Source organism: Lithobates pipiens, unplaced genomic scaffold (genome assembly GCF_037356315.1).
Source record: "Lithobates pipiens isolate NorthernLeopardFrog02 unplaced genomic scaffold, aLitPip1_a1.2 Scaffold_8, whole genome shotgun sequence".
NCBI lineage: Eukaryota > Metazoa > Chordata > Amphibia > Anura > Ranidae > Lithobates > Lithobates pipiens.
In genome coordinates, this window is record NW_027507903.1 from 93,558,071 (window position 1) to 93,581,855 (window position 23,785).

Consider the following 23,785-nt stretch of genomic DNA (forward strand, 5'->3'; position numbering starts at 1 on the left):
CATGTAGACCAAGTGAAAAAAATTAACCGACATCTGTCCAACAGGTTTATTGAAAGACTGCCACCAGGACTAAAACAATGGACCAAGGGGCGATGACGTTTCACAAATACATTGTGCTTCTACAAAACCCAAAGGAGGTTTGACCTACCAACCTTCTATGTAGAGGGCACTCCCACCCAACACAGGTATAGGGTGGTGTAATCAGCTCTCCCCTTATCTTGAGAAGCAAATCTAAAAACATTGTGAACAAATGTGTGTAAAGCCAAAGTAACCACATTAAAAAAAAAAATCACCACACAAAAATTACACAGAAAAGTGAATAAACATTCTTGTATGGAGGACACCAAAACACATGCGTCTCCTAAAGTGATAACAAATTGCAAAGAGACGCATGTGATATATAGTATCCACCAAACGTCAGCACAATACGAAAAGGAAATAGGCAGGAATGTTTTATGTGGGGACATGTGAAAACCGCCCTGATAAATATAAGTGGCAGAACTGAATATAGTAAGTACAGGGCTAAATAACAACCTAATAAAACCATATTCTAAATAGTTCCTGAACCTACCTGATCACAACCCCAGACATAAAAGTATATGTAGGCAAATAGCCAAAGGGCTCCTGGGGGACAAATGAACAGGAAGTTAGAGTGTGGAGACACCATATTATATATGCTACTTCTTAGTTATACAAATGGCTTACATTCCACTCAAAATTTAAGCCAGAGGAAATGCAGGTCTGGAGCAAAAAAATCCAGAACACCTCCCTTCGGCATAAAATATGGAAAATATCCCCACCTCTCTTGGAAGTGTGGATTTTTTCAACAACCTGAACCTTCATAGCAGAGGTATAACCATTATGAGATTCCCTGAAATGGCTACATTGGTATTTTTATTTTTGAGAACAATATACATGTTTGTAAAAAAGGTCCCTCAACCTTCTTGTGGTTTTACCTATGTATTGTATCTGGTACAGATTGCACGTGATCAGGTAAACCTCATATTTGGTGTTACAGTTGTAAAAAGATGAGATGTCAAATTGTTTCTGGGTAGTTGTGGCCTGAAAACTATTGCCCCCTCCCCCCCAAATATGGCTACAACATGGCCAGTCATGGGCTCCACATTTAAAATGTCCTTTAAAGTGCAGACACGTGAATGACTTGTTTGCAAGGCTTGAAAAAACTTGGAGATAATGACTGACCTACCATTGGTGCTCTTCTAAATACAATATTGATCCCCTGTTTAAGAATGTCTGCACAGGTTGTATCGACATTCAGGATGGGCAAATACTTAACAATAATATCCCTAACCTGGGCAAATTCCGCCCTGAAGGTAGTAGAATGGGTCAGTTTGCCATTACAAGGCTCCACCTTGTTCTTCTTCTGACTTAACCAGTCTTCCCTCTTTCTGCTCCTTGCTATTTGTAATGCCCTCTCTCTCATCCATCATGGGTATCCCCTAGCTAGGAAATAAAAAATGAAAGCAGCCTCTGTCCCAAATTTCAAATCGCTACTGCAAATACGTCTAACACACAGAAACTGTCCTACAGGGACACCCCGGTGGTATGCTTGGGATGACCTTACCGGGCTAGGAGCAATGTATTGCCTTACAGGGGTTTCCTATAGAGGGCAGTCTCAACAAATAGCACTTAACCGGTAAGACACACATCTATATAACAGATATTTCTGTTACCAGCCATGCCTGTAAACTGTGTGGGGTAGGAGTGTCCTCTACTTAGAGGTTCAGTAGGTCAGTCTTCCTTTGGCTTTTGAAGAAGCACAATGTATGTGTGAATCATCTGCGCCCCTTGATTCATTGTTTTAGTCCTTATGGCAGTCTTTCAATAAACCTGTTGGACGGATGTTGGTGTGCAGCTAATTTTTCTCACTTGGTCTAGCAACACATCTGCTACCCTATGTCGTGGCTGATGGAACATCTTATGAGTGCTCATACCTCGCTGCGCTCTCGCAGCCACTGTCACAAAATCAGTGGTACCAGTAGCTGGGGCTCTATGAAAGGCCTTTTTCCCTCCCTCACAGATAGCAGAGGGTTAATAGAAAGTAGAGAATAGAGGGTTAGCATTCTATTAAGATAATAGAGGATTAATGGAACACAGATAGTACAGGGCTAATGGAATACAGAGAGTAGATGGTTAATGGAACACAGATAGGACAGGGCAAGTGGAATGCAGTTAGTAGAGGGTTAATGGAACACAGCTAGTACAGGGTTAATGGAACACAGTTGGTTCAGGGTTTCATAGTTTCATAGTTAGTACGGTTGAATAAAGACACCAGTCCATCCAATTCAACCTGAGTGAGTGTCTACAATTGTCCCTATCCCTGTACATTGCACACCCACATCGGTCCCTACCCTCAAGGAGCCCCTAATCCAAGGTCCCCATTCATATACTAGGGCCAATTTTGGACAGAAGCCAGTTAACCTGCCTGCATTTCTTTGGATTGTGGGAGGAAACCGGAGTACCTGGAGGAAACCCACACAGGCACAGGGAGAACATGCAAACTCCAGGCAGGTAGTGTCGTGGTTGGGATTGGGACCAGCAACCCTTTTTACTGCTAGGCGAGAGTGATAACCACTACACCACTGTGCTGCCCAGGTTAATGGAACACAGTTGGTACAGGGTTAATGGAACACAGATAGTAGAGGGTTAATAGAAAATAGATAGTACAGGGTTAATAGAAAACAGATAGTAGCGGGTTAATAGAACACATAGTAGAGTGTTAATGGAACACAGATAGTACAGGGCTAATTGAATACAGATAGTAGAGGGTTAATAGAACACAGCTAGTACAGGGCTAATGTAACACAGATAGTAGTGGGTTAATGGAACACAGATAGTAGAAGGTTAATGGAACACAGCTAGTACAGGGTTAATGGAACACAGATGGTAGTGGGTTAATGGAACACAGATAGTAGAGGGTTAATAGAACATAGATATTAGAGGGTTAATAGAACACAGATAGTAGCGGGTTGATAGAACACATAGTAGAGTGTTAATGGAACACAGATAGTACAGGGCTAATGGAACACAGATGGTACAGGGTTAATGGAACACAGATAGTAGAGAGTTAATGGAACACAGATGGTACAGGGTTAATGGAACACAGATAGTAGAGAGTTAATGGAACACAGATAGTAGAGAGTTAATAGAACACAGATAGTAGAGAGTTAATAGAACACAGATAGCAGAGAGTTAATGGAACACAGATAGTAGAGAGTTAATGGAACACAGATAGTAGAGAGTTAATAGAACACAGATAGTAGAGAGTTAATGGAACACAGATGGTACAGGGTTAATGGAACACAGATAGCAGAGAGTTAATGGAACACAGATAGTAGAGGGTTAATGGAACACAGATAGTAGAGGGTTAATTGAACACAGATAGTAGAGGATTAATGGAACACAGATAGTAGAGGGTTAATTGAACACAGATAGTAGAGGGTTAATAGAACACAGATAGTAGAGGGTTAATTGAACACAGATAGTAGATGGTTAATTGAACACAGATAGTAGAGGGTTAATTGAACACAGATAGTAGAGGGTTAATGAAACACAGATAGTAGAGGTGCAGAAGGGTAAGTCTAGCTGCAAGGGTTAATAGTGAGGGAGGAGTTGGCGGCGATGTAGTATCATACACGCAGTTTGGAGAGGGATGATCGGCTGTGTGAATGGTAGGTTGTGGGTTGGGGTATTGGATGTATGATGGAGGGGTGATGAGGACACAGACATTGTAGGGACAGATACTAGCAGCGGAGCACAGCTGGGATACCGCACGGAATGGAAGGTGCTATTATTATCCTGATCCCCCTCCCCTCCTGACAGTACACTGGAGGAGTTGCATTCATTTGCAGAACAAGTCTGGCGTTGGCTATCACCAGGGAAAGGGCTGATATACAGGAGGACTTGCAGTCATCTCATTCAGCAGCCAGATCAGAGCTGAGACATCGCACATCACTGTCCTCCAGCTTCACGTCCCCAGATCTTCCCAATCCAAGGCTGAATGTGTGCCTGACATCCGGGCTCTGATCTTGGGGGGTTCTCAGGAGAGCTGAATGTCTAACTTGCCCTTGAGTTGCGTTTTCCTTTCTCCTGCTAGGGGTGGACCGGTCTCCAGGAGACAAGGGTTGTCTATGGAAGGGATCTGACCATGATCAGAAGATCGGATGAGGAGCAGCACATGGAGCTGTCTGTGTTTAAAGACCGGCTGCTGTGTGAATTCTACTCTTGATTGATACACTAGGAAGGCTCTGCTCTATACTCTGGAAAGTGACTGTGTGGAGCTGACTTCCCTCTAGAGATTACTGTCCACTACATCCATCGCCTTGGACACTCTAGAGCTCACTGACCACCACAATCCTTACCCTGACCTCTACAACACTTACTTTGGACCCTCTGGATATCCCTGACTGCTAGGTACATCACCCTGGACCCTCTGGATATCCCTGACTGCTAGGTACATCACTGGAGATCACGCATCGCTATGGTCCACAACCCTGGACCCCTCTGGTGATCACTGACCGCTACATCCATCACTTTGGACCCTCTAGAGATCACTGACCACTATAAACCTCACCCTGACCTCTACAATTTTAACCTTGGATCTTCTGGAGATCACTAGGTACATCCCTGGAGATCACTCATCGCTACGTCCACAACCTTGGACCCTCTGGAGATCACTGACTTCTTGGTTTTCCTTGGACTTTCTGGAGATCCCTGGGCTCTAGGTACATCACATTGTACCCTTTGGAGACCACTCATCGCCATGTCCACAACCTTGAACCTTTCAGGTGGCTACTGATCATTGCATCCATCACCTTGGACCCCTCTGGAGATCACTGACCACTACAATCCTCTTCTTAAAGCCTTCTGTAAATCATTGACCTCTACAACTATCGCCTTAAAACATTTGGAAATCACTGACCGCTAGGTCCATCACCTTGGACACTCTAGAGATCACTGATCGCTAGATCCATTACTTTGGAGCCTCTGGAGATCATTGATCGCTAGATCCATCTCCTTGGACCTTTCTGGAGCTCGCTTGCTGCTAGGTTCCTCCTTGTGGACTCTCTGGAGAACACTGACCTCTACATTCCTCACCTTGGACCCCTGTGCTCCATAGGAGCAGACAAAGCTACCTTTTAAGTTTTCCAGTATAAAAGCCTTACTATTACTGATTGTTCATAGGGCATTGTATTCAAGAACCTCTATCTTCTGCCTGAACTTGGAATCTTTACATTAACCTTGATCAGATTCGCTCTAGATTTATATCACCATTTGAGTATCATTTTTCTTCTTCAGCTTATCTAGAGGAACAACATTTCTGTAAGGACATTCTTGGCGTTGATTGTTCATGATGCCCCTAAATGCCCTTCCTGGTAGCCGCTCTTTGAGCCCCGCTGCTCTGTCCAGGAGCCTGTCTCGCCTACGGGAATATCGCACCCGCTCCAGGATCATGCTGTCTCTAGGGGTGTCACAGATGGTGCTCGGGTGTCTCATCGTGGCTGTCAGCTTCGCAGCTTTGGCTCTCACCACGTCTGCCAGGGTTAGGCACTCTTGCCCTTTCTGGGCTGGCTTTTCTGTGAGTAAATCACGATTTTCTATTACTATACTGTATGTGTACTAGTTGAATGTCTGCTCACAATGATTGGATCTGCTCATCTCTCACATGTCCTGGTATGCCTGGCATAGCAGGTGGATGGTTTGCTTGGTGCTGCTAGAGAAGTGTTATTAGATGTGTTTCGTGTTGATTCCCCCAAGTGGTACCCAAGGCTGATGCCTTTTGCGAACCTTCTATATATTTGTACACATGTGCAGAGTGGTAGAAAGAGATACTTGCTCATACTGCCCCTGCCTTTATTGATGCCATCTATCTGATTATATTCAGTGCTACAGACTATAGTTCTTCCAGTTTATACATTGTTTCATTTATTGTTCAATATTCACATGGATACAATGATGTTTATTTTCTTTCTGGGACAGTTGCTGCAAATAATATGGACACCTATCATGCATCTTTTTCTGCAGTTTTATTAAAGGTAGTAAGCAGCTACTTTTTGGTAGATTGTGTGATCACCCATTCATGTATAGAGGATATCCATAGATACTGCTGGTGGCCATTACTTGCTAGAGGCCAAGCTTGATGACCATAGATTTGCAGCCACTGGCTTGGTCATGCAGACCAAGGGAAATCGAACATTTTACCGAGGTGCTAGGTGTGTGTGTGTGTGTGTGTGTGTGTGTGTGTGTGTGTGTGTGTGTATGTGTATATATATATATATATATATATATATATATATATATATATATATATATATATATATATATATATATATATATATATATATATATAATATAATTTTTTTTTTTATATATATATAATTTTATTATTATGCACAATGGGTAGTTCAGCCATTATGAGATGGGATGGGGGGTGTTGGGGCAAAAAGATAATTTGTATGATGTGAAATACCCCCCCAAAAAATCTAGTTGCAGGAACTCATTTTTCTGAATAAGTGGAACTGTTTTAATAATCACTACTAAAAATAAGATCTACAATCAATCCATCAATTAATCCAAAACTGTATGTTTCTTAAAATTGCCACCTTATCTTTTTGCTTAACCACATGTGGACCACATGGACAGTTTTCTATTTATTTCTTTTTTTTTTTAGTTAGCTGTAAATCACAAAATGATTGGGCATTTAAAAATAAACCCTTATTGAGAGAAATGGGCAAGGTGCCATTGCTATCTTTTTCCTCAACATGCTGCTTGCCTGGCTGTCATCCTGGTATTTTTAGTGTTCTGTTTTCTTGGCAAAGATGAGCAGCTAAACTATAGGGCAATCTATCAACATCCTTGCCATATGATTACTGTATATAGATATAGAATATGTTGATGGATTTCCTTGATTCTTAGCATCACTTTTGCGATTTTAATCCGATTGAAAGAGACAGAAAATTGTGCTGTGTATGGTCAGTTTGGAGTATAGCAATGTTGAGTGCACCATTTGAATACATGTGAAAAAATGAATTTGAATCCATGCTGTCCTGTTTTTTTTTTTTTATTTTTTGCTAGCATATTACTGCTGTAGTTCCTCAGTTGTAAATTCTGCTTTTATTGTGTTTAGTAATGTGAATTTACATCTTATAGAGTTACTTGAATCAATTGGCATTTGAGTGATTTTTTTTTTCTTCTTATTTTCAAAGCAACATTCTTTTATTTTGAATGTAAGCTGTCATGTGTCACTACAACAAAAGTCGTTACAATACCAGTCCTTACAGAGCAAGTTTTCATCTACTGGTCACATCCTTTGTGCAAAATAAAAAAATATGTGTAATGATAAAGTCCGTCAATAGCATTAACACAGCAGTCTTTAATTTCCTGAATCCCATCTGTAACATTTTTATTCCCTGTTGATCCTGCCAGTAGGTCTGTTTTATTTAAACTTCCTTTAACAGACTAAGCTGTCCAGAAAAATTAGCAGTTTTAAAGGAGCTGTTTTGGCCCAACTTTTCATAAGGATCACAGGATTGCAGTTAGTTCTGCACTCATGTGACCTGTTTTCAGCCAACAGTGGTCTAAAGTCTGAAGTCACTCAGCTGATCCAGGCTCTCTATTGATCTTGACTTTAATGTTAGGATCCCCACAGATGCCTGGATCGGCAGCTGACTCAGCCTCTCAGCAAGCAGCTGGGAGACTGAGCCAGCCACTCCCTTCCCCTGCACAGTCCAGCGCTCAAGGAAGTGCCAGAGGGGAGAGCAGAGAACATGTGATTGACAGTCCTCACTGTTTTCTTAGGTGTGAAGAGGAGAACTGAGCAATCAGCTGTGTTTGATTGCCCAGGTCTCAGTGCAGAGCCTACAGTGGAAGATGCAGCATTGGACAAATTCTGCAAACATATTAGTTTCTTCTTCTTCTTCTTCTTCTTCTTCTTCTTCTTCTTCTTCTTCTTCTTCTTCTTCTTCTTCTTCTTCTTCTTCTTCTTCTTCTTCTTCTTCTTCTTCTTCTTCTTCTTCTTCTTCTTCTTCTTCTTCTTCTTCTTCTTCTTCTTCTTCTTCTTCTTCTTCTTCTTCTTCTTCTTCTTCTTCTTCTTCTTCTTCTTCTTCTTCTTCTTCTTCTTCTTCTTCTTCTTCTTCTTCTTCTTCTTCTTCTTCTTCTTCTTCTTCTTCTTCTTCTTCTTCTTCTTCTTCTTCTTCTTCTTCTTCTTCTTCTTCTTCTTCTTCTTCTTCTTCTTCTTCTTCTTCTTCTTCTTCTTCTTCTTCTTCTTCTTCTTCTTCTTCTTCTTCTTCTTCTTCTTCTTCTTCTTCTTCTTCTTCTTCTTCTTCTTCTTCTTCTTCTTCTTCTTCTTCTTCTTCTTCTTCTTCTTCTTCTTCTTCTTCTTCTTCTTCTTCTTCTTCTTCTTCTTCTTCTTCTTCTTCTTCTTCTTCTTCTTCTTCTTCTTCTTCTTCTTCTTCTTCTTCTTCTTCTTCTTCTTCTTCTTCTTCTTCTTCTTCTTCTTCTTCTTCTTCAAAAGTTGACATTTCTGCTCTCCAAAGGTGGTGTGTTATTCCTCCTATAGATATAATGGGGGAGTGAGTGTAGCCATCCTAAAACTGGAAGCATGTTATTGGGTTACCAGGATCTGTCAATTGACTTGTGTAAAACCAGCTTGTCGGGACATTCCTGAATGATCAGTGCCACCGGCTATAGCCGGAAACACTGATCATTGTATTCTGATGACAGGGGAGGCTCCCCACTGTCAGAATACAATACCACGGCTGGAGAAATTTAACCATCCACATTGAATGTTTGGGTAGGGGAATCAAGGCGTCTTCTTTCGTTCAACCCACTAGTTCAGGGATGTCAAACTTGACTTCTTGTCAGGTGACATCAGTATTATAGTTGCCCTCAAAGGGCTGGTTGTATCTGTAAGACTTGATGTCCAGAGCCACCATCAAAAGTCAAGTTCCCCACCTTCCCTCACATCACAGTGCACACCCCTCACATCACAGTGCACACCCCTCATCTTGTGCTGCCGGGAAGAAGCTGGGGCAGAACTGGGAAGCAGAAAGTGAAGGGTCTGAAGGAGGACCAGTGAAGAGCAGGAGTCGGGTATCGGAGTCTGCTGAATGCTGAGACCAGGGGGCAGAGACGATGGGGTACTCTACTGCACAGAGAGGCAGAGGACCTGTAGGAGGAGTCCTCTCCTCCTCTGCTCCCAACTGGTGAGATGGTGGTAGGGGGGTTTGTAGAGACAAGCCTCTCCACAGCTGCAGGGAGATGCAGAGGAGTTTTGTGTTCCTCTCTGCTGCCAACTGCTGAGATAAGTTGAAGGCAAGGATGAGAGAGGGGTGCCACCATTGCAGGAGAGGTGCGAGGGCCGCATGAAATGGCATGGAAGGCCGAATTCAGACTGTGGACCTTGTGTATGACATGTGCTCTAGTTGAAAAAAAAAATGCATAATGTATGGGCTGTCTAATGCAGCCACAAGATCTAAGGATTGGTAAAATGCTAAATATTACATTTTTGGGGGGGTTTAGATCCTCTTTAATCCTTAACATCAAACATATTTTTTCTTAATGTTTTATCATATGTCACCATTTGCTTTAGTACATATAGAAAAGCGGATTTGTGCCTTACAAGTAACTGTCTTTATGATTCCAAAACAGAAGTGCAACTTATATTTTCAGATCAGAATGATATTATTATTGGTTTGTGCTTAATCTATTCACTATATAAGTTTCAGCAGAAAGTTTTTACTCCGTCTATAGTATCTCCTTTGATTGACTGACTGTAGATGGGTAAAGTGTGAAGTGTGATATTGTTTGCATTGTTATAGTAATGATACCTTATTTTGTGGAATATTTTTTTGTGAGCATTTAGGTGTTCCATGATAATATTAACTAATCTTGAGTGCATTTTAGTTTCAGTAAATTGTGTCAATGTACTTGTATCTGTAACCATAAGATATAGAGTAACTTGCCCCAAGGGTGGATCCGGACTTTTAAGGACTTTTTAATTTTCTGTCCTATTTCCTAATCTTTTAAGCCAACAGATGTCCTGATGGATACGTGCAGTTTTAAGGTTCCTCTTTTGAATTGGATCTGAAGACAATCTCATATCTCTAAGGTCTAAGCAAACACCAGCTGAGAGCAGTCAGAGAAATGGTCATTGGTCATATTAGATTAGAAAACACCGTTCTTGCTTTTTTGTCCTTATCCGCACTACTGTTCATAATATAGGCACAGGAAACTTTGAAAGCAGTCGTGCTTTTTATTGCAGAAGACGCATGTTATGTACCTTCTGTAATAAGTCAAACTTATAACTGTTTGCAGTCTCCTTTAGAAAGTACACTGCACTGGAAATATGCACTGGAGAAATGTCATCTAGACGTGTGCAATTCATTTCTGTCCGAATACAAATTCTGACAAATTCGAATACATCTGAGTTCCAGAATGAAACGATAACAAATAGTAACAAATTTAGTTGAAATTCATTAAAATTAGTTTTGTTCATTATTCGTCCCAATTACATGGGGACAACGTGCTTTGTAGTGGGGGGCACAGAGCCCCCCCACCACAAAGCACCCACCCCCCTATGTTGAGGGCATGTGGCCTGGTATTGTTCGGGGGGCACTCGCTAGCCCCCCTTTTCTGACCTGCTGGGTTGCATGCTCGGATAAGGGTCTGGTATGGATTTTTGGGGGGTCCCTACACTGTTTAAAAAAAAATTGATAAAAAATTTGGCCTGGTATGGACTGGGGGTTGGAACCCTACGCCCTACGCCATTTTTTTAAAAAACATTTTTAGATTGCCGGGCAATTGCTAGCATTCTTTATCTTTACATTCATCTGTCAGTGGGGAAGCCTGCTGACAGATGATGACTCATGGTTGTTAAGGATGTGGGCGGCCGGCTTCCCGGCCTGCTGTTTAACAACCAACTATTTCTTCACACAGAATTGGAATCGGTCGATTGTTTTTCAACAGATCTAAATTCTGGTCATTCTGAACAGTTGGAATTCGTTCGAAAATTAAGAAATTAAACCATATTTAACGTCAACGAAATTACATAGTTAAATACATAGTTACATAGTAGGTGAGGTTACAAAAAGACTCAAGTCCAACCTATGTGTGTGATTATATGTCTGTATTATCTTGTATATCCCTGTGTGTTGTGGTCTTTCAGGTGCTTATCTAATAGTTTTTTTTAAAACTATCGACCACCACCTGTGGAAGAGAATTCCACATACTGGCCGCTCTTACAGTAAAGAACCTTCTACGTTGTTTTTGGTTAAACCTCTTTTCTTCTTATTTTAATGAGTGGCCATGTGTCTTGTTTAAACTCCCTTCTGCAAAAAAAGTTTCATCTCTATTGTGGGGTCACCAGTATGGTATTTGTAAATTGAAATCATATCCCCTCTCAAGCGTCTCTTCTCCAGAGAGAATAAGTACAGTGCTCGCAACCTTTCCTCATAACTAACATCCCCCAGACCCTTTTATTGGCTTTGTTGCACCATTTCCAGTACATCCTTCCTGAGGACTGGTGCCCAGAACTGGACAGCATACTCTAGGTGAGGCCGGACCAGAGTCTTGTAGAGTTGGAGAATTATCGCTTTATCCCTGTATAATGCATGCTAATATTCTGTTTGCTTTGTTAGCAGCAGCTTGGCATTGCATGCCATTGCTGAGAACTAGGACCCCCAGGCCCTTTTCCATCCTAGATTCCCCCAGAGGTTTTCGCCCTAGTGTATAGATTGCATTCATATTTTTTCTACATTAAACCTCATTTGCCATGTAGTTGCCCACCCCATTAATTTGTTCAAATCTTCTTCCAAGATTTCCACATTCTGTGGAGAAGTTATTTCCCTGCTTAGCTTAGTATCGTCCGCAAATACAGAGATTGAATGGTTTACCCCATCCTCCAGGTCGTTTATGAATAAATTAAATAGGATTGGTCCCAGCACAGGACCCTGTGGGACCCCACTTTCCACCCCCGACCATTCCGAGTATTCCCCATTTATCACCACCCTCTGAACTTGCCCTTGTAGCCAGGTTTCAATCCATGTACTCGCCCTATGGTCCATGCCAATGGACCTTATTTTGTACGGTAAATGTTTATAGGGAACTGTGTCAAATGCTTTTGCAAAATCCAGATACACCATGTCTACAGGCCTTCCTTTATCTAGATGGCAACTCACTTCCTCATAAAATTGGTTTGGCAAGAACGATTCTTCATGAATCCATGCTGATTACTGCTAATGATATCGTTTTCATTACAAAAATATTGTATATAGTCCCTTATCATTACCCCCCCCCCCCCCCCCCCAAGAGATAACATACTTTTGATGTCAGGCTAACTGGCCTGTAATTTCCAGAGATTTATTTAAATATTAGTGCTACATTGGCTTTTCTCCAATCCACTGGTACCATTTTAGTCAGTAGACTGTCAGTAAAAATGGCAATTACTTGACTGAGTTCCCTAAGTACCCTTGGGTGCAAGCCATCCAGTCCCTGTGATTTATTAATGTTAAATTTCCAAAGTCTAATTCTAATTCTATCCTCTGTTGAGGGTGCTTCCTGTGATGTGTCATGAGGATAAACACTGCAGATTGGTTACTAAAGCCCCCCTGATTCCCTTGTGAAGATTGAGGAGAAGAATAAATTCAATACCTTCACCATCTCGCCATAATTTGTAATCAGATGTCCTTCCTCATTCTTTATGGGGCCAATATGGTCTGTCCTGTTTACATACTTTTTTTTTTTTTTTGCTCTCCTCCGCTATGTGTCTTTCGAAAATGAATCTGAACAAATTCTGAAACCAAACTAAACAAATCCCATAACGAATCTATCCGAAACAAAACACATTTTAACTTTCTGCACATATCTAATGTCATCCCCACACATGCATAGAAATTATATTATCCCTTGCTGACCAGTCAAGATTACTGAAGACCTGGCACCCAAATGTTTTTCATGTGGGCACTATTTTTTGACCATTTTCTTTTATTTCTGATAATTATTGTTTTTTCTGATTGTTCTGCTATCATATGATATATCATGTCACTCATGCTACATCAGAAATATATGTACTTTATGAACTTTATTTGGGTCCTTTTCCTTGTAATGCCCAATGAATGTCATACTTTTTCCATGTGAGATTCACCCACACTGGAGTTTTTAGCCAGTGCCCCCACCCCTACCCCTCATAGACATTGATATTTTGCAATTATTTTTTTTGTGAGTACACATATATTTTCTAATTTCAATGTGCATGCACCAACTTGGCAGCTAATTGTCAGGATTGCCTGAATCCCATGAAGGAAGCAATGCAAAGAGAACAGGATACTTTTTAATACAAGTACATGGTACAACAGGCACATATAAGGAATATGAAATGTTGGGGTAACATATTCTTTAAGGAGCAGTTAGCCAGCTGTATAACACATGTTTTTTGCTTGTGGTTTCTTAAAAAATCCTTTGACTTTGCACAAATCGACAGTTCTCTTACTTTTACTGGTTTCAGATCAAGTATTGCTTAATTTATGGAGAGAAGAAAATGAGCTGTGATTCTGTACTTCCCCCGAGGGGATCCCAAGAGCAGCCGGCAAATCTGCTGCAAATGCTTCAAGGACAAGGGCATTTTACTCCTAGAAACACAGCAATCTGAACTTTTCCCCTGACAGGTTGAGAGAATGTGGATTGTCCAAGTACTATTTGTCTTCTCGGTTCACACAGCTATCTCAGACATCTGTAGAGGTGTTAGTGCACTGTATAGTTCTTATGGGGAAAGCTCTGTAACTTTCATCATCTACCCCAGGTCTGTGGGTCAGGCTTGTACTTCCCTGTTATCCTGTTTGCACCAGTAAAACTTCATAGACTGTGCAGTTCTGTATTTGAGAAGCAAAGATTGAAAAGAAGCAAAACGGGTGTACTAGTACTGTAACTGGATTATGAGCCTTAATCCATTAAAACACTTTAGAGCACGTTCTAGGGTGGATTTTTTCTTATGAAAAGCTTTAGTTTTGTGAATCGCTTTCTGTTATTATCTTTCTTTTGCATATACAAATACATGGCATATGTAGCTGAGCAAAAACCAAATTTAATTATTAAAGCTACTGCTTGACATTATAAATTAGCTTAAAGGGTAAGTTCACATTTTTGTACACTTTTTTCTCTCTAAGTTCCAGTTCCCTTATGCACCAATATAGCATCCAAATACTTTTTTTTTATTTTTTTGCAAAAATATCAAAGCTTTCCATTAAATTTACAATCACTTACTTTTCTTGTCCTAACCCTTGTTTCCATTAGTAATGTCTTCTTCCTGATCAGACTTTAGGTCATGACACAGGAAGGAGTTGACCATCTGACCTCATTAGCACACACCATGCATCATCCACCCTGCCTTTCCCAGCTGCGCGTTTTTTAAATTAAATGCAATCAATCGGTGATCATCCTTCTCGCCAAATACAAACAGATTGCATAGTGTATGGTCATCTTTATACAAGTACATAGGAGGGAGTGGAAATAAACACCCAGCCATTCACAAATCTGCATAGTGGGAATTCGTACTCCTTTTTTTTTTTTGCGAGGTGAAGAGGCGTTTTGGAGCATTTTGACTCATCGTACATAGGGCAGCCCGTCCACCTGAATGGACACACACAATGCACATATCATTTGCCCCAAAGAAGCTTCAGAACTTTTTTTTTTTTTAGAGTGAAGCTTGGTGTGTTTTTTACTGCAATTTTTGGTGCAGCACAATTCTGAAATGCAAATAAATGCAGAAATGTGAATGGAGCCTCATTGTTCTTGCGTTACTGCACCAATTTCACTTTCAGGCACCATTCACCTCCAGCAGAGTGGGAGGGCACATTTTGTGTCTCGTTTTTTTCTGTGACATGCATAGGGCAGCCTGTTGATTTCAATTGGCTGCACTACATGTGGTTAATGGGATATTTTGGCGTTTTGTGGGCTGTGTGTTATTTACTGTGCATTTTGCAGCCTTTGCCCCTCGTTTTTTCACATGGCAAAATGTGTGTTTGCTTCTGTGTTTGATGTGCCGTTAACAATTAATGGCACTGAAAGTACAACTAGTAATTTTAGGTGTATAAACATGGCCATACAATCAGATTGTATATTAAGTATTTAGTGAGAAGGGTGATCACTGATTGCGTTTCATTTAAAAAAAAATGGCCCCTGGGAATGGGTGGGTGAATGACGCAGGTGTGCTAATGAGGTCAGCTGGTAAACTCCTCCATGTGTCATGACCTAAAGTCTGATCAGGAAGAAAGACATTAATAATGGAAACATAGATTAGGACACGAAAATAAATTGACTGTAGATTTAATGAAAAGCTTTCATATTTTTGCAAAAAAGTACATAAATGATATATATTTATAATTTTTTTTTTTTCTTCTTTTTTTTCTTCTTTTTTTTCTTCTTTTTTCTCTGTGCAGGCCAGTCAAGTTCCTCCACCACATACTTGCTCACCCATGTCTTTATGGACCTGGCTTTGTTCAGTGGTCCAAATCATTTGTTGGAGGGGGGATTATGGTGTGCGGTCGTTTTTCAGGGGTTGGGCTTGGCTCCTTAGTTCCAGTGAAGGGAACACTTAATGAATCAGCATACCAAGACATTTTGGACACTTTCCTGCTCCCAAGAGCCTAGGGCCACTTGTGGAGAACTGTGGGAACAGTTTGGGGTTGGCCCCTTCCTGTTCCAACATGAATACCCACCAGTGCACAAGGTCCATAAAGACATGGATAAGCGAGTTTGGGGTGGAGGAACTTGATTGACCTGCACAGAGCTCTGACCTCAACATGATAGAATACCTTTGGGATGAATTAGAGCGTTGACTGTGAGCCCAACACAATATAAAATAATAATATTCTATATCTATATATCTTGCACGAAGTCTCTTACAAAGTATTAGTAGTATTATTATATAGGATTTATATAGCGCCAACAGTTTGCGCAGCACTTTACAATATAAAGGGATAGAGTACAGTTATTCCGCGTACACACGAGTGGAATGTCTGACAGAAAAAGTCATACGGGAGCTTTTCATTGTATATTCTGATCATGTGTATGCCCCATCTGACTTTTTATTTCGAAATCTGATGGACCTAGAAATAGAACATGTTCCAAATATTTCCGACGGAACCAATTTCTATCGGGAAAACTGCTCGTCTGTATGACCAAAAACGACGCATGCTCTCAAGCAAGTACGAAACGGAAGCTATTGGCTACTGGCTATTGAACTTCCGTTTTGTAGTCCTGTCGCACGTGTTTTGCATCACCGTGTTCTTGACAGTCGGACTTTGGTGTGATCGTGTATGCAAGACAGCTTGAGCAGAATTCCATCGGAAAAACCTTCAGAGTTTATTCCGATGGGAAAATCGGTTGTGTGTACAGGGCATTAGAATACAATATAGGGTTGAGATGGCCCTGCTCAAAATAGTGTACAATCTAACAGAAGAAATTATCTCACAAAATATTAGCATCTGAGCTGATTCAGGTTCAGACTAGCAGAGCAAAGCACTTATTGTAAGTAAAATGGTGCTCTGCAAATGCAATCAGTGCCAAGCCAGCAGGTCCATCCAACCTGCTACAGGTGAGTGAGTTTTGACAGTAAACGTGTGCCAACTTTATTTCTTATTCCAGTCATCTCATCAGTCAGAAAGCATCCCACTCACCCTTTTGCTGCACTGAAGAAGAAGCAGGACATGGTATATGCAGCGTAGGAAGAAGTGCTATCAAGAATTTTAGTGTACTCACCCTAGCACTGCACCCAATTAAAATTTTCACCCACTGTTATCCCACTGTCAGCACAGCATCCCACTGATTTCAAAACCCCACCAGAGCTTCCCCTATTCCTATTTTACAGTGCATTTCCCCTCTCTGACTCTTGCCACCCCACAAGAGCTCACCTCCACCCATTTTCTTACCACTCCACCAGCACGTAAACTCACCACCCCACTAGAGTATCACTCACCTCCACTCTGCTAGCACAGCACCCCCTTTCCCCCTTGCTATCACCACCCCAGCATCGCTTCTGGCCACACTCTCACAACTCTGCCAGCACAGGAACATTTGATGCCCCTCGCCTTAGCACTCATTGACCACTTTCACCTTCTTTTCAAGCAGTGTTGGCTAAATATATGGGAAGTATATCAACCTCCTCTCTTCAGGCTATCAGCACAGCTCCCCCTATATTGTTATCACTCTCCAACCCTACCAGAGTTCCCCACTCTCCGGCAGACACCTTCCACCCACCCACCCACTACAACCACTCTACTGGACCACACCCTATGGCTTTGCATCACTAACACCATTACAGCAGCCACCAAACCAACACCCCCCCCCCCCCCGTCCCCTTTTTGGTCTAGAACAAGTACAATTTGCTCATTCTTTTTACTAGTTCTTGTAAATCCCAATGCTATCTATATATAAGAAAAAAACTAGTATTTCAGCAATTACTGTACAAACATTATTAAATATTCCATTAATGGAAAGGAATCTAATCTAATTTATTTCAGTCTGACCTACTCCCTACAGTTGGGCATCATTATACAGAAATACACTATAATATATGTTCAGATATTGGGGCACAATATTATGGCTGTATAATATTTTATTTTACAGATATGGAAAAAAGACATGCACGTTCAGTCCTTAGGGCTTGGGCATGTCTGTGCTCCTAAAGAGACAATCAAGAAGCCATCTCATCTCAGCCTTAATATGAGAAAAAGCAAAGATTGTCCTTGACATTTACCATGCATATTTGCTGATGTCTGTTTTCAATCCAGTTCAATTTGGATATTTGTATCCAGATATAATAAAGGACCAATAGATCTAAGGAAAAGAGATACTTTGTATAGAATATCTGTTAATTTGTTGGAATTAATGTGAAAAATTACATATACCTACAAAGAATGCTGTATATAGAGGGACATGAGAGAGACTGAGTTTCCATAAAGATGAAAGAAAATAAGAAAAGGGTGGTTGGACAACATTGGTGGACTAACAACATACATGCAATTTAAAATCATGGTTCAAGACCAAAAGTGTTACCCACTAAATTCAGTAAATACCTAGCAGCAAGTAAACATTACACAAACTCCTATTTGCATAACTATAACACTGTCACTGCCACAACAAAGCACCTCAGTAAAGTGTGGTCCCTACTTTTATTTATCTGAGTACCCAAACTGGGACAAATATATCAATCAATAAATTAATAAATAAATAAAAGAGCATGCCAACTCAATTTAGTTAGTATGACAATGTTATTTTGCTGTATCTTTGAATAGGAAGTAAGTATGAAGGTCTTCCTCCAATCTAAGCCTACCCACAGTGCAACTCATTGTACACTGTATACAGTGCTCAGCATAAATGAGTACACCCCTTTTGAAAAGTATGATTTTAATCAATATCTTAATGAACATGAGAACAATTTCCCAAATTTTGACAAAAACTGAGTTTGATAAACCATTTGTTTAGCTCATGAAAGAAAGGTTAATAATATAACTTAGATGACAAATTCTTCAGTTTTACTCAAATTAGTTGATGCAAAAATGAATACACCCCACAACAAAAACTACTACATGTCGTACTTTGTATAACCTCCATGATTTGTAGGACAGCACCAAGTCTTCTAGGCATGAAATTAACAAGTTGGCAACATATCTTTTTCCATTCTTCAAACAGCTCCACGATACCAGCAGCACTCATGCAGCCCCACAGAAGGGCACTGCCACCACATGTTTCACTGTAGGCATCATGCATTTTTCTTTGTACTACTCACCTTTGCAATGCCATACAGTTCCAAAAACCTTTATCTTGGTTTCACCACTCCAGAGTACAGAGTCCCAGTAGTCTTCTTCTTCTTCAGCATGGACCCTGGCAAGTTCTAGGTGTGGTGCTTTTTTTTTTTTTTTGTGAATGAGCTTTAGGAGAGGTTTCCTTCGTGGCCAACACCCATGCATGCCATTCCTCTGCAGTGTACGCTGTATTGTGTCATGGGACAAAATCGCCCCAGTTTGGCTTTCTACTTCTTTAGCTAACTGCAGTGAACTTGCATGGTGATTTTCTTCAACCCTTCTCATCAGAAGACACTCCTGTTGAGGTGGTAACCTCTGTGGAGGGCCTGGACATCTCTGTGAGATGTTTGCAGTTCCATCTTTGTTAAATTTTTGGATCGCTTTTGCTACAGTATTCTGACTGATAAGTAAAGCTTTGCTGATCTTCTTGTAGCCTTCACCTTTCTTGTGTAAAGAAATTATTTTCTTTCTCAGGCTTTGTGACATTTCTCTTCCATGTGGTGCCATTGCTGACAGCAAGGAATGGGAATGTTTTTTCTTTAAATAAAGCCCTTTTTATAATCAACTGTCTGCTGGACATCTGTTTAATTATTATTTAGACTCACCTGTAGTGGAATTTGTGCTAGTTAGGATTTTGTTGTCTAAAATGTATCTTTAAGCTCCTAAGACATTCATTGGGGTTTATTCATTTTTGCAATATGGTCTTGAATGAATTTAAGAAAAATACTTTTTTTGTGTGTGCAAATTACCAAATCTTGGTTAAAACTAATGACCCCATTTGTTGGGGTGTATTCATTTAGGCCGAGCACTGTATATTTTCCAATTTAGGCATTTGGATATAATAAAACTAAGGACTATATACCACTTATGTATCACTAGATTTACGTAACAATATCCTCTGTTTCGCTTTAAATGTTAATAAAAAAAAAAAAATATATATATATATACACACATACACATACACATACATACACACACACACACACACACACACTAAATATATACAGTCAGGTCCATAAATATTGGGACATCGACACAATTCTAATATTTTTGGCTCTATACACCACCACAATGGATTTGAAATGAAACTAACAAGATGCGCCTTAACTGCAGACTTTCAGCTTTAATTTGAGGGTATTTACATCCAAATAAGGTGAACGGTGTAGGAATTACAACAGTTTGTATATGTGCCTCACACTTTTTAAGGGACCAAAAGTAATGGGACAGATTAACAATCATCCATCAAACTTTCACTTTTAAATACTTGGTTGCAAATCCTTTGCAGTCAATTACAGCCTGAAGTCTGGAACGCATAGACATCACCAGGCACTGGGTTTCATCCCTGATGATGCTCTGCAAGGCCTCTACTGCAACTGTCTTCAGTTTCTGCTTGATCTTGGGACATTCTGCCTTCAGTTTTGTCTTCAGCAAGTGAAATGCATGCTCAATCGGATTCAGGTCAGGTGATTGACTTGGCCATTGCATAACATTCCACTTCTTTCCCTTAAAAAACTCTTTGGTTGCTTTCGCAGTATGCTTCGGGTCATTGTCCATCTGCACTGTGAAGCACAGTCCAATGAGTTCTCAAGCATTTTGCTGAATATGAGCAGATAATATTGCCCAAAACACTTCAGAATTCATCCTGCTGCTCTTATCAGCAGTCACATCATCAATAAATACAAGAGAACCAGTTCCATTGGCAGCCATACATGCCCACGCCATGACATTACCACCACCATGCTTCACTGATGAGGTGGTATGCTTTGGATCATGAGCAGTTCCTTTCCTTCTCCATACTCTTCTCTTCCCATCACCCTGGTACAAGTTGATCTTGGTCTCATCTGTCCATAGGATGTTGTTCCAGAACTGTGAAGGCTTTTTTAGATGTTGTTTGGCAAACTCTAATCTGGCCTTCCTGTTTTTGAGGCTCACCAATGGTTTACATCTTGTGGTGAACCCTCTGTATTCACTCTGGTGAAGTCTTCCCTTGATTGTTGACTTTGACACACATACACCTACCTCCTGGAGAGTGTTCTTGATCTGGCCAACTGTTGTGAAGGGTGTTTTCTTCACCAGGGAAAGAATTCTTCGGTCACCCACCACAGTTGTTTTCCATGGTCTTCTGGGTCTTTTGGTGTTGCTGAACTCACCGGTGTGTTCTTTCTTTTTAAGGATGTTCCAAACAGTTGATTTGGCCACACCTAATGTTTTTGCTATCTCTCTGATGGGTTTGTTTTGTTTTTTCAGCCTAATGATGGCTTGCTTCACTGATAGTGACAGCTCTTTGAATCTCATATTGAGAGTTGACAGCAACAGATTCCAAATGCAAATAGCACACTTGACATGAACTCTGGACCTTTTATCTGCTCCTTGAAAATGGGATAATGAGGGATTAACACACACCTGGCCATGGAACAGCTGAACAGCCAATTGTCCCATTACTTTTGGTCCCTTAAAAAGTGTGAGGCACATATACAAACTGTTGTAATTCCTACACCGTTCACCTGATGTGGATGTAAATACCCTCAAATTAAATCTGAAAGTCTGCAGTTAAAGCACATCTTGTTTGTTTCATTTCAAATCCTTTGTGGTGATGTATATAGACAAAAAGATTAGAATTGTGTTGATGTCCCAATATTTATGGACCTGACTGTATATGTATGTATATGGATTCATGCTTTCATGTTGCTCACGCCAAATTCTGACCCTACCATCTGAATGTTGCAGCTGAAATCAATACTTTAATCAAGAAAGGCTGGCGACCCGGATTCTCTTGAATCAAAGTATTTTATTTGCTACATGGGTACAGGTACAGAGTAAAAGGTGCCTTGAAAAAAGTATTCATACCCCTTCAAATTTTCCAAATTTTGTCATGTTATGACCAAAAATGTAAATGTATATTATTGGGATTTTATGTGATAGACCAACACAAAGTGGCACATAATTGTGAAGTGAAAGGAAAATGATAAATGGTTTTCAAAATGTTTCACAAATAAATATGTGAAAAGTGTGGCGTGCATTTGTATTCAGACCGCTTTACTCTGATACCCCTAACTAAAATCAAGTGGAACCATTTGCTTTCAGAAGTCACCTAATTAGTAAATAGAGTCCTCCTGTGTGTAATTTAATCTCAGTATAAATGCAGCTGTTCTATGAAGGCCCCCAGAGGTTTGTTAGAGAACGAACAGCATTATGAAGGCAAAGGAACACACCAGACAGGTCAGGGATAAATTTGTGGAGAAGTTTAAAGTAGAGTTGGGTTATAAAAAAAAAAAAAAAAATATCCAAAGATTTGAACATCTCACGAAGAACTGTTCAATCCATCATCCATCATCCATCATCCAAAAAAGGAGTATAGCACAACTGCAAACCTACCAAGATATGGCTGTTCACATAAACTGACAGGCCGGGCAGGGAGAGCATTCATCAGAGAAGCAGTCAAGAGGCCCATGGTAACTCTGGAGGAGCTGCAGAGATCCACAGCTCAGGTGGGAGAATCTGTCCATTGCACTCCACAAATCTTGCCTTTATAGAGCAGTGGCAAGACGAAAAAAACATTATTGAAAGAAAGCCATAAGAAGTCTGGTTTGCATTTTGCGAGAAGGAGAAGCCATGTGGGGGACACAGAAAACATGTGGTAGAAGGTGCTCTGATCAGGTAAGACCAAAATTGAACTTTTTGGCCTAAAAACAAAATGCTATGTGTGGCAGAAAACTAAAACTGCACATTGCCCTGAACACATCATCCCCTCCATGAAATGTGGTGATGGCAGAATCATGTTGTGGGGATGCTTTTCTTCAGCAGGGACAGGGAAGCTGGTCAGAGTTGATGGGGAGGTGGATGGAGCCAAATACAGGGCAATCTTAGAAGAAAACGTGTTGAGATTTCCACCCCAGTCTCAAGAAGACTTGAGACTGGGGTGGAAGTTCACCTTCCAACAGGATGAATCTAAACATACAGCTAGAGCTACAAATGGAATGGTTTAGATCAAAACATATTCATGTGTTAGAGTGGCCCAGTCAAAGTCCAGACCTAAATCCAATTGAGAATCTGTGGCAAGACTTGAAAATTGCTGTTCACAGACACTCTCTATCCAGTCTGACAGAGCTTGAGCTAGTTTTCAAAGAAGAATGGGCAAAAAATGTCACTCTCTAGACGTAAAAATCAGACATCCCCAAAAAAGACTTGCAGCTGTAATTGCAGCAAAAGGTGGTTATACAAAGTATTGACTCAGGGGGGTTGAATACAAATGCACCCCACACTTTTCACATTTATTTGTAAAACCTTTTAAAAACCATTTATCATTTTCCTTCCACTTCACAATTATGTGCCACTTTGTGTTGGTCCATAACCAGGGCTGGACTGGGAAAGAAATTTGGCCCTGGACTTCATCCTTAGACCGGCCCACTTACATTTTGAGTGTCCCATCAGCAGCCCCTTACATCAGAGTGTCTCAACAGCACCCCCTTACATCAGAGTGTCTCAACAGCACCCCCTTACATCAGAGTGTCCCATCAGCGCCCCCTTACATCAGAGTGTCCCATCAGCGCCCCCTTACATCAGAGTGTCCCATCAGCGCCCCCTTACATCAGAGTGTCCCATCAGCGCCCCCTTACATCAGAGTGTCTCATTAGCAGCCCCCTTACATCAGAGTGTCTCATTAGCAGCCCCCTTACATCAGAGTGTCCCATCACCATCCCCCTTGCATCAGAGTGGCCCACTGAGCCATCGGCCCCCCGGGAAACTCCCTGTAGTCCCAATGGCCAGTACATGCCTGTCCATAACATAAAATTGAAATAAAATAAATTTTATGTTTTTGGTTGTAACATGACAAAATGGAAAATTTCAAAGGGTATGAATACCTTTTCAAGGCACTGTATGTTGATGTGTTTCAGCTATGAAGCCTTCGATAAAGCAATGCTTTGAAGGCTTGCTAGCCGAAACACGTCAGCGTATACTCTGTACCT

At 40.8% G+C, this 23,785-nt stretch overlaps 1 protein-coding gene across 1 annotated transcript in view; it reads left to right on the top strand.

The window, feature by feature from the left end:
* Positions 1 to 3,639: 3,639 nt before the first annotated feature.
* ENTREP2 (endosomal transmembrane epsin interactor 2) overlaps positions 3,640 to 23,785 on the top strand; it is a 1,041,875-nt gene continuing 1,021,729 nt past the window's right edge. Inside the window, exons 1-2 of the mRNA XM_077473414.1 lie at positions 3,640 to 4,434; positions 4,475 to 5,599. Of these exons, the coding sequence (XP_077329540.1) occupies positions 5,372 to 5,599 (228 nt within the window). The 5' untranslated portion in view covers positions 3,640 to 4,434; positions 4,475 to 5,371. The remainder of the gene's footprint in view (positions 4,435 to 4,474; positions 5,600 to 23,785) is intronic.